Source organism: Euprymna scolopes, chromosome 18 (assembly GCF_053919585.1).
Source record: "Euprymna scolopes isolate OS-2025 chromosome 18, ASM5391958v1, whole genome shotgun sequence".
NCBI classification, from domain to species: domain Eukaryota; kingdom Metazoa; phylum Mollusca; class Cephalopoda; order Sepiida; family Sepiolidae; genus Euprymna; species Euprymna scolopes.
This window is the reverse complement of record NC_136499.1, coordinates 17,858,689-17,870,852: the sequence shown is the minus strand read 5'-3', so window position 1 is coordinate 17,870,852 and position 12,164 is coordinate 17,858,689. Positions and strand designations below refer to the sequence as shown.

The window sequence follows — 12,164 nt, the reverse complement described above, 5'->3', positions numbered from 1 at the left end:
TGGGATGAGATCAGGACCACATGCTTTTGAAGTGTCAAGGTTTTTTATGATAGCATGTACCTGAGCAGGGTTGATTTGTAGATCGTCTAGCGTGGCGTCTGTCCGCAAAGGAAAGTCAGGCAGGGGGTGGTTGGAAGGGTCCAGTGTGGAGTTTGAGGCAAACTGGCTAGCAAGCATATTAGCCTTGTCGGTTGCTGAGCAAACAACCTCGTGATTGTTGGTTAGTGGAGGAATTGTTGATTACCCATTATTTACTACACTGTTGTAGAATTTCCAGAAGTCATGAGTTCCTAATTTTTGTGCTTCGATGCGTTTTTTAGTGGTTTCAGTAAATTCTCTCTTAGCTGTCGCTATTTCTTTCTTAACGTTATTTCTAGCTTCTATATACTTATGCTTGTTCGAACTGGACTTATGTCGGTTAAATCTGCGGTATGCATGCTGCCTTTGAGCAATGGCAGTTGCGCAAGTAGAAGTAAACCATTGGGGAGAGTGGGGCTTGCTATAAAATTTCTGCATGGGAGCATCTCAGAAAAAATTTCATTTGATAATGCATGACTACACAGAGAACTTGAATGCCTACTAGATACTATCCTCGAGTGTATCAAGTCTCTCTCTACAGGGGTTTGTCAGACGAACCTGGCATGAGGATATTTTTCCCTAGATGTAAACCCTTACTAAATATTAAAAATCACATAGTATTCGCAGCACAAATAAGATCTCCTTTCTATGGCTAACCCACATTACCTTTTACGAGGAGTGGTGCACTATCTCCAAGTAATGTTACCTCAAATAATAGCACGATGCTGGATACTCCACCAGACCAGATAAATTCTTGTCCTGGAATCCAGTAAGGATAGGAAAATTATGTTCTCAATTTCTTTATTAACATTTGAATATCTATGTATCTCATGTAGAGTTCAAGTGTTAAACCTGGGCCAAATATACAACAGATAATTTTACCATAAGTTATTTTGCAATCAACCTGCATCATTTTTTTGTGTTTTAAAGTAGTTATAAATTCTTTTTATTTCATCTCACATATTAACTCTTTACGGCTTTTAAATTTCCAACCAAGATGGCTGCTGTCTTGTCAATTTTTTCCAGCTCTGACGGTGACATTTTCCATTATCACAAATTTTTTTTTTTTTTTTTTTTTGTGGTGGTGGTGGTGAGTCGCCATGGGAGAGTCCAGTCCATGCAAGGAAAGTTTTTTTTTTTATGGTAACTGCCACTACCCCTCCTCCCCTCGCTCTGTGCCCCACACCAATTAAAGTATAAATGAGAGCAAAAATGGAGTGAGATTTAAACACTCTCCCACACACACAAAAAAAAGAGAAAAAAAAAATTAATTCCTCTAAGTGAGTGAATTGCCTATAGAAAAGCTTTTCATATTGTTCTCAAAGTGCTCACCATATAAGAAATAAATATATTTAGCAAATGACTAGAAAAAACAAAGTGTTTCAATCCCAAATCTCATTATGCAATGATATCTGACCAATTGAACAAAATAGGTGATAAATTTGTTAATTATGCAGGAATATGTTCTGAAATCAGTCATTTTTTCCAGACTCTTGAATATATAGTCATAAAAAGAAAAACCTTTCTTACCAAAAAGTAAAAAAAAACTATATTCAAATTTTTTTTTTTTTTTCATATCATGTAATGTCAGGTTTGTGTAAACGTTTTTGCCAGTTTGTAAAAATAGCATTTTAACCATAATTTACTTTATGGAGATTATTATTACTTGAAAATATCATTATGATTAATTTATAATTTTATTTCAGATTATTAAGGCATCATTCATATTTTTGTGTAATATTCTCACCAATGTTGAGCTGAAAGCGACTTTCTTTAGTCAACAGAAAGGCAGTCATCTTTCATCATGATAATTCTTGCCCTCACACAGTACCACTGACAAAAGATCTTGAATTTGATTGGGAAACCTTGCCTCATCCTGCATATTCTCATGACCTAGCTCTTTTGGATTATCACTTATTTCGAGGATTACAAAACCATTTAGATGGGCTTAGTTTAACATCATGAAAGAGATTGAATAGGAGTTAGATTCATATTTCACATGAAAACCTAAAGAATTTTACAAGGAAAAACATTTATAAGCTCGTTGACAGATGGAATTAAATTATATAGAGCAAGAGTTGTTATTGTTACGAATAAAGATTTTCAAAAACAGTTTTTCATTTTTAAGATGAAATTTTAAAATCAGCAAAACCTTTTGCGCCAACCGAATAGTTTGAGGTTTTCTGTATCATTCACGCTACAGAATATGAAAACCTCAAAGTCTAGTACTTTCCGATTGTTCACTTTGAGTAATGGCCTCATCTTTAGTAAAATCTAGAATCATACAAAGAAACCAAATTTATTCAAGTAGTGGTGGTTGATGGGAATCCTGTGGGAGTAAGACGAGAGAGAGAGAGAGAGAGAAAATCAAACTCACCTGTACTTCTGTATTTGATCCGACATGTGAGAGTGGAAACCAATGATCTTTGCCATGGTATTTGTGTAATTCTTCTTTACGTAAGGAAACTTTACCAATCACCTGTAAAATAATAAAATATATATTTTTTCGGATTTTGTATTTATGCCCAAATGCATTTTATTTTCTTTTGGTTACTACTTCTTCGGATGACTTAAGGGCAAAATAGATTCCTTGATTGATATAATTAAATGAATGGTTTTGTGCTACGAAACAGTCACTGTCAAGAATTGTAAGTGTCAACGGAACGAAAGGAATAAATTATAAGATGGTCAACATCATGAAATTTGGAATATAGACCTTTGTCATTTGTTATATGCTCTGCAATTGAGTTTCTTAAATGTAGGATTTATATATAGAAAAAGTGAAATATAATTGAAAACGGAGAAAACAAATATTCAGATTATATACATTTTAATATTTAAAAAAAAAAAAAAAAAAAAAAAAACGATTTGATTCAGGAAATCTTAAGTAGGACAACCCCCAGTGTGTATGCGGTATTGTGGTGAATGATAACTCTAGCTGGGACTAGCATAGACCAACAAAAGGTACAGCGATGAGGATGACCATAGTCCCCCCCTCCTCCCCAATTTTTTAGTGGCCTTGTGCCTAATTTTTAAATTTTTTCTCTTGTGTTTCTTGTACATTTCCGGGAAATAAAAAATATATAACTTAAAACATTACCCAATCGCAACAGACATCTTACGTTATAAAATAAATTGCATCTATTGAAGCGGCTACAGGTCCAAATGCCCTATATATCAAATTTTAACTCTGTAGACTAAATATTCAGAGAAGTTTGGTAGAGACTTTTTGCACACACACTGCCAAGGACAAAGTCACATAAATATAAATATATATATGTGTGTGTTAGAACGTTTTCATCATAAATTCTATGCAATTATGCAGAATGTAGAAACTATACATAAAATAGAATTCAGCGTAATAGTGAAATGAAACCAATCATTTAATAAGAAACCATAAAAATGAATAAGTAATTAACGCTCGTTTTTCAAAGCTATATGGAAATTAGTTAGCCTTCATGTAGTTGCTTGCATATTCAAGACTTAGTATACTAAAAAGTTTGTTTTAATATTTTTTAAACAGAAAAAAAAAATGGGCTTTTAATATCAATGTAAGAGCGTGAAAAAAAGATTTATAGGTATAAATAGATGACACAATTAGTGCTTCATAAATGTTACCTAATTCCATACAATCTCACCTCAAATCATTATACAATTCTTGAAGAGCAGCAACTTTGGTATATAATCACCATTATGACAAAGACAATATCATTGGGTTGGTTGTTTTTTGGCATATCAAAACTTTTTGGGGTTATTTAATGCAAAATCCTTTTTTTTTTTTTTTTTTTACTAGGGAGCCGAAAGACCACTTGAGAATATGGGTTAAGGAATGTCAGGCGGCCGGTTAGATAATGTTAAGTTTTGTGACATTATGTTGAACAAAGATGGCGGCATGGTTCAGATCAGATCTTTACTGTAATTGGCAGTAACCAAGATGGCGGCCAAGAATCAAATGCGGTCCGTGACGTATTTAGCGGCGAACTGATTGAATCCGGAATTCGACAATTTTTATACTAACTTTGGAAGGTTTTCATCAGTTGTTTAGCACAGCCGGTGGTTATAAAAATGATTGGCGAATCCACTGATCTTATATCCCCAAGGAGTAGTCAAAAACAGTTTACAGATAATAATGTCAAGATTGAGCAGAATTTGATTATTTAAGACGACAGATCAACAAGAATTTGTTTACATTAGACTTTAAAGAACCATGAAGCAGCCCCACTGTATTATGTTCCACAGATGGATAGTTCTAGGAAAGAAACTTATCTCATAGAAGTATCATTTAGTTTGAGAGAGAGAGAGAGAGAGAGAGAGAGAGAGAATAGGAAATTATTGATAGTGGTTGTAGCTAGACGAGTTTTTGTTCTGGATATCTTACAGGGAGGGGACATAGTTTGGAGCTCAGTCGAGCACCTGCTATAAAAATAATGGTAGATAGCAACGTCACTTATGAGTTGGAATAGATACATTGAGATCATTGCTAAGGCTACTGCGAAGAAGGTGGGCTCTCTCTACCGTGCTAGAAAGTTACTTACGCCTGAAAGTATCCTGTACCTCTACAAGGCCACCATTCGCTCATGTATGGAGTACTGTTGTCACATTTGGGCTGGTGCATCTGCTACTAGTCTCTCGCTCCTGGACAAGGTTCAAAAGAGAGTCGCTAATCTGATAGGCTCTGAACTGTCATCTAAACTTCAGCCTCTGTCCCATCGATATAATGTTGCATCCCTCTGCCTGTTCTACAAGTATTTTAATGATGGATGTTCTGACGAACTACAAGCCCTTGTACCCCCTTGACGAAAATACCATCGACAAACCTGACAAGCAGCAAAATCCCACCCCTACACAGAGATCCCTAGATGTAAGAAAGTCTTCTACTCCACTAGATTCTTCTCCAGAACTGCTAGACTTTGGAATTTTCTTCCGGGTTCCTGCTTCTCTAACGATACTGACATGCAGAAGTTCAAGTGTAATGTGAACAGGCATCTTGCTGCTAAACTCCCTACATAGTACCCCTGCAACTTAGGTCCCTGATAGTAGCTCCCTACATCAAAGTGGCGATGTGCCTTGTTTGGGGGTGAAAATGTAAAAAAAAAGGAAAAAAAAAAAAAAGAAGAGATTGTAAAGAGGACAACACTAGATTTCAAAGTCGGTTTTGTATTCCATCAAGACAGCAAAGGATGTTCTGAGCCACATCTCCGCAGATGCGGCAACAGTCCCCATCTTTGGACATATGTGCCTCTTATGCAGGTAAAGGACTATGTCAGGAGTGAAATACCTTCTGGAGCGATAAAATGATCCAACTATTTGTTTAAAGTTTTTGTTTTTTGAGTTGTTGATATTCTCAAGTATTCTTTTTTGGTCTATACAAGTGGTTTCTAGATGAACTCATTTTGCAAGCACATAGTTTGTGATTAGGCCTCCATAGATTCTATTTAGCCATAAATCAAACCCAGACAAGTACTACCACTCTAGGTCAGAGTGACCTCGCGTATAATAGCAATTAACAACACGATGTTTCCACATTCCCCATAGCTCCCAAATTGGGACCTCAATATATTTACTTTATGGCAGGGATCTCCAATGCTTTTGAAAGAGGGGGAAGGGCATATTGCCAACTTTTTAGGTCTATGTGGGCAAAAATAAAATGGACGTGTTCTATACTGTTTTACGCATTAGTTCTACTTTTTAGTGAAACTGGTTTTTCAAAACCTCATTCTTTAAACCATTTTCTGATTAAAAAAAAACAAAAACAAACAAAAAAAAGCAGCACATTTTTACACATTTCCATTGTTTTTTTTAATGAATATTTTTACGATCTCCAAACCTCATTTTTTTTTAATCGTTTTCTGAACAAAATAAAAAAAAAGAACACATTATTTTTACACATTTCCATTTAAAAAAATTTTTCCTGAATATTTTTATGTTTTCCATAAGAGTTTCACAATCAAGATTAAAAACTTTGGTAGTCTGCATCTGGTCCCTGGGCCATAGTTTGGAGACTCCTTCTTCATGGCCATATTCAGCATAGTAGTGTGTAGATATAACTCGAGTAGGTGATTGGAATTTGGGTAGGCAGAAAACAGAAAGAACTGGAAACAATAGATTTTAGGGGGTGAGTGTAATGGCGCGGGGGGAGGGGGCTTGCCCAAGGGTGCATGAGACAGTTTAATGTCGTTTCCAGGACAACTGCTACTTAACTGTAAATACATATTTTTTAAACTCTTTTTCACTCCAAACAAGGCGAATTACCACTTTGAATATTATTTGGGATCATTTCTGCAAGGGAGTTGAGCTGCAAGATGTTTGTTCACATCACATTAAAACTACTGCATGCTAGTACAGTCATGAAATCAGGGCGGGAATTCTAAAATCTAACAATCGAAAGGAAGAAACCATTAGTGTAGAAGGCTTCCTGGAATCTAGGGAATTCTGCAGTGAAGGGGTAGGATTTTGCTGTTAATCTGGTTAGTCAGGAGAATGTATATCAAGGGGGGCACAATTTCTATGAGTTCATCAGAGCATGTTCCATTAACAGGAAAAGAGATGCAACATTGCTGTGATGGGACAGGGTTGGAGTTTGGCTGATAGGGTGGGACCTAATTAGATTGGAGACACTACCATTCTAGATCAGAGTGGACCTAAGAGTAATGACAACTAAGGAATGACTCCACACTGTCCAAAACTCCCAAATTAGGGCTTCACCATCGAATGTAGTTTAAGGTCATATCCAACACCACAAAAAAAGGATTGATGCAAGATATTGTTAGACATGGTTAACTAAAATATGAAATTCTACATATGTATGAATAAAAACTTTATTACTGAAATCCTTTGAAATGAGTAATTTGTATATTTATTTGCGGACTGTCATCCTCATCTTCATAATTGTTACTGTGTTTGTTTGTTTTTTTATGGTACGCGATGAAATGCTCACTTGGAACCATAGAGATTCAATGTCTCTATTATCCACTGCGCCACGGGCCCCAAGGAGTTGGATCTCTACAGTTCCAGGTGAGTATTGTCTGAAGATAGCGGTTTCAATCCTACCCAAAGCCAGCCAGAGGCTTAGTTAGCCAAAACATGGTGAGACGACAACTATGGAAGGCAGTAATTACTGGGGATGCAGTTAAGAGACTCAGCATTCCTATTCTGTTGCAGTTAACCACCTGATGAAGACCAGAGAAATAGTTGATCAAAAAGTTGTGAAACAACAACTACGAAGATAAGAATAATGGTCTGCAAATAATTAAATAAAACTTTGTTAGTCCTAAATAAAGTTCGTTTAGCAAAATGTGTACTATGGCATAATTTTTTTCTGTCAGTAAGCCAGAATCCTTCTGCTGATTCTTGGTTTTGAGTTGACCTGTTGAGAGTAGCAGCACAGTGAATATTGTATTTACATATTAACTCTTCATTGTATAAAATCTCCAATCAGAGAATTTCATCGCGTACCATAAAAAACAAACACAGCTTTCTTCCTCTTTTGAAACAACACGTGTGTGCATGATGCAGACCTATGAGGCAAGGAGCTTCTCAGCAAGCAGTTCACACAAGATTTTCATGGACTTCTGAACAGAATGCTCAGTGAAGCATATACACAAGTTCATAGGTACATATACTCTCATTAATAAAATAAAGGCATGCTTCCTGTCTATCGTATGTACACACATATAATACACGCAATGACAGCCACAACAAACTTGAATACTTAATTTCTTTAAAAAAAATAATCTTTCAGTGAGAAACGTTCTGAATATTCATACTCTTTGAACTCTCATTTTTCATCAACTTTATCTCTCATCGTCTTAACAAGTTGTTGAATAAAATTAATTTTGTATGGATAGACTTCATCATGCTTTCTTTTGATATTGTTTTTCATTTGCATCTGTGGTGTTTCAAGTATAATTGATCCGGATGGACTTGTCATTTTTTTTTTTTTTTTTTAAAGTCTTATCCACATCAAGCTTATAAAAATCTTGGGGGTATTAAAATTTGGATTATTTTTTTTTTTTTTGTATAAAAAACAAAAACAAAAAACAGAAAAAAGGGGAAAGATACTGAGATATGTGCATGTGAATATTATGTTTTTTTTTCTAAACAGTTCATTTCTTGTAAGTAAAAAAAAAATATTCAAGCTGAGATCAAAACCAAAACCTAAAGACAGTGAGTCAAATACGATAACCATTAGGTCAGCTTGCTAAGATCTTTAAAAAATGTTTTCAAACCTACTTATTCTTAACATAAGTAATCTGTCATATGAACAATTCGCACATGCACATTTATGAAACAGTTGACAAACATCCAATGACACTCATGCACCAATTTTTCAATTTTGACCCCATAACAGCCATTTTTACAGATCAAAACAGATTAAAGTTTTCCGCATGTCTGAATACCCTATATATCAAATTTCAAGTCTGTAGATCAAACACACGTTCTCACTTTTATAGATATATAGATTGGCCGTATATACAAGGAGGTATATTATTCAGATGTTAACTGTAGAGAGGTTTACATTTGCTTTACAAGTGAATTACAGGGGACACGACACTGCAAGTTTCAATATAAGACTGAATAATAGCGAAGTGCACAACTATTTAGTTATAAAAAGATGGTCAACCTTTTGAAACCGGCTTTATGCATTTTTATCAGCATTTGTATGAAAATCAAAACCAAAAAATAAAAACTCGGCAGAGTTTATAGGCTGGAAGAAAAGAGCACAATGGGAAAGAAAGTCATTTGGGAACAGGGTACACATGTTAGATGTGTCATTTGGGAATAAGGTACAACTGTTACAGAGTCTGCTGGGGAAGTTGCCTAATGACTTCCTCAGTGACTAGCAATAAAGTAATTACACTCATTACCCTTCCACTTACCTCTACATCCCACCCCTGGGGTTTTTCCTTCACAGATGTTTAGGGTGGGACAGGACAAGTAGGGAAGAAATATAGTGATGGTGGTATTTACACAAAGTCTATAATTCTCCTTCTTCCTCTCTTTTTCACTAACACTTTCACCTCATCATTTTCTATTTTATTGGATTCTTTTATATGATAGGGATGCAGTTTTTTTTTTTTGTTTTTTGATAAATCATGAAGCACAACAGAACTGTAATACTTGACTTTTGCTGTGAACTTTAATTCAAGTCAGAAATTACTTTCTTTATCAGTCTACACAGTCATAATGTAAACATGTCAGCCATTTGTTTTATCCATAACCAATAAAATAAAATGGTCGATGGTGTATTGTCTGGCCGCTTCACAATTCAATAATGATTTTCTCACTTTTAAACTAATCAGTCATTTTTAGCTTTAATTAAAGTTATGGGGCAAAGGACAATTATTATGTTGAGTTTTGCATCGAAAGAACATTAAATTTTTTACTGCACCCCTGTCATATTAAAGAACAAGTTATTGTACTCACCCATTTCATACGATTCTCTTCTTGCTTTATTCGGTTTTGTCTTCATTAATAAAAAAGAAAAAAAAACTTTCTCTTTTCTTGTTCTAACCGAAACCACCAAAATGGCGTTCCTTTCACAGAATCCTGCTAGCATTTGTAAAATCTCAGGCTTTTATTTATTTTCCATGGAAATCGTTCCAAGCAAGCCACTTGATCTAAGGGGCTATAAAAAACAGTACCTCAAAGTCAAAAACAAGCTATTGATAAGTGAAATGTACAGATCATGACCTAGAAAACAGCAATTCTTCTCCCTTTGTCAGAAACACTACTCATGAATTGTGAGCACTAAAGAACAAAATAAGGGAAGTGAGAGTTACGTGGCTGCCAAAAGTAAACCCAAGGTCGTCTTTCTACTCTCCTAATACTAACAAAGATGTCTGTAAAGTCGATTTTCACCTGAACCAAGCTTGTGGTCATGTCAAGTGAACACAAAAAATCCATCATTGCAGATTCCACCCTTAACATACAATAATAAAGAGGCTTTTATAATTACTGATGACCTAAATTACCTCTATTCTATATCCACCTCTCTTAAATACTAACCCAGTCTAATATTATTAAACAAGCAGTGAGAATAGGGTCATAAACATAGAATATAAGATTTGAATAAGTGTTTATAAATGTGTTAGATAGAAAATAAAGCATGAGTTGTCTCCCCCTGCGATCATCACGACTTGAATAATGTAAATAAACATTGGTTATGATTTTTAGATAAGGCTTGTGTATCAAACGGTGGAATGGTAGCAAACTGAATAGTTATGGATCATTATTAATATCTACATGTGTAACTGAAGAAAGAGGGGAGATTAAAAACGGGTAGTGAAGAATTTTTTTTAAAAATAACCAAGCATGAAGGATGGTTAGGGGTCGATGTAAAAATGGTTGGATCATTCTACCGCTCCAGAGAATATCTGATTACTGACGCGATCTGCTATCTGTCTAAGAAATAAAGTCGGAGTACAAATACACTTCTGGAGGGGTGCTGCTTAGAGCATTCTTCATTGTCTTCACAAATATTGTGATTGAGATCTTATAGTCTTTCTCTGGCTATAACTACTAGAAGAAGGAATCGTAAGCGGATGAACAGATTACAACATGCTTCTCTATTTCTTTAACTCTTCTCTTTTGAGCATGAAATTAATACACAATAATAAGGAAGCTTTTATAACTACTGATGGTCTAAATTCCCTGTAATCTGTATCCGCCTCTCTTGAATACTGTCCCAGTCTAATAATATTGAACAAGCAGTGACAATAAGGCCATAAACATAGAATATAAGATTTGAATAAGAGTAAATGTGTTACAAAATAAAGCATGAGTTGTCTCCCCCTGCAATCATCACGACTTAATGTAAATAAACATGATTTTGTGGTAATCAGTGAAATATCAGATATTTGTAAAAAAAAAAAAAAAAAAAAAAAAATGCATTTTTTTTTAACTGCTTAGGATTATATATTTTTTATCATTATCAGCAAGGGCAGGGAACAAAGTTTTCATAACTTCATCAATATATGATTCGTGGAAATACAATCTGAATTTTGATTAAAAAATTACAATTTCTCACGAATATTACAACTGAGATCGTATAGTCTTTCTCTAGCTACAACTACTAGAAGAGGGAAAATTGTAAGTGGATGAATAGCAATTACAATATGCTTCTTTATTTTTTTTAGTTTTCTCTTTGGGTCTTCAGATTAACAAACAATAATAAAGAGGTTTTTATAATTACTGCAGTGACCATCCATCCAGCGAGGTCGTAGCCAAGATTAAACTCACTACACGAGTGTGTAGTATAATTCAAATCTTTTCAGTAGCTGATTACTTGATGCTTCGCCACGGCTATCAAGGGTATTTTTTTATCGTGACGACATCACTAGATGGGGTGCCTACCATGGCTTAAGAGAATCTCATCTACCCTCGAGAGAAGGATAGATCATGCCAGTTTCTCAACCTGGTATTTTACCTTGTGGTACATACAGTGCCTCACCCTCCCAAATGGTCACCCATCTGATACTGTTGCTTAACTTCAGTGATCTAGCAAGAACCAGTGTGTCGTGATTATGCAGTATATAAATATATATTGCAGTGACAATGGGATCATAAACATAGAATATAAGATTTGAATAAGTGCCTGTAAATGTGCTAGATAGAAAATAAAGGAAGAGTTGTCTCCCCCTGCAATCATTACAACTTGAAAAATATAAATAAACATTGGTTATGATTTTTCTGTAATAACTAGAATATGAAATATTTGCTTTTTGATTTTTTTTTACATTTTTTTTTTCTGTTTGGGGGTTATTCTTTTTATCATAATTGGCAAGGATGGGGCGGGGGGACAAAGTTTCCTTAGCTTCATCAGTATATGATTGATGGAAATACATGCTAATCTGAATTATGAATTAAAAAATTACAATTTCTCCCAATTTGGAGGGACATTTTCATCTGTGAAGAGGGTGAGATGTGAGGAAGAAATTTATGAATGAATTTTCAGATATTTGGTGGAAATTGCAATTTTTGTTGGAGAGAATACGGGGGTGAGACGGTATCATCACTAACCAAGGCCAACGGTCACCCAAGGAATTCCAAATTTTATATTCTATGTTTATGACTCAATAATGCTT

General features: G+C 34.9%; 1 protein-coding gene across 1 annotated transcript in view; it reads right to left on the bottom strand.

Moving 5' to 3' along the window:
• The window catches only part of LOC145297508 (ras GTPase-activating protein 3-like), a 471,570-nt gene that overhangs the window by 86,869 nt on the left and 372,537 nt on the right, over nt 1–12,164 (bottom strand). The window contains exon 5 of the mRNA XM_080143408.1: nt 2,456–2,557. Within this exon, the coding sequence (XP_079999534.1) occupies nt 2,456–2,557 (102 nt within the window). The remainder of the gene's footprint in view (nt 1–2,455; nt 2,558–12,164) is intronic.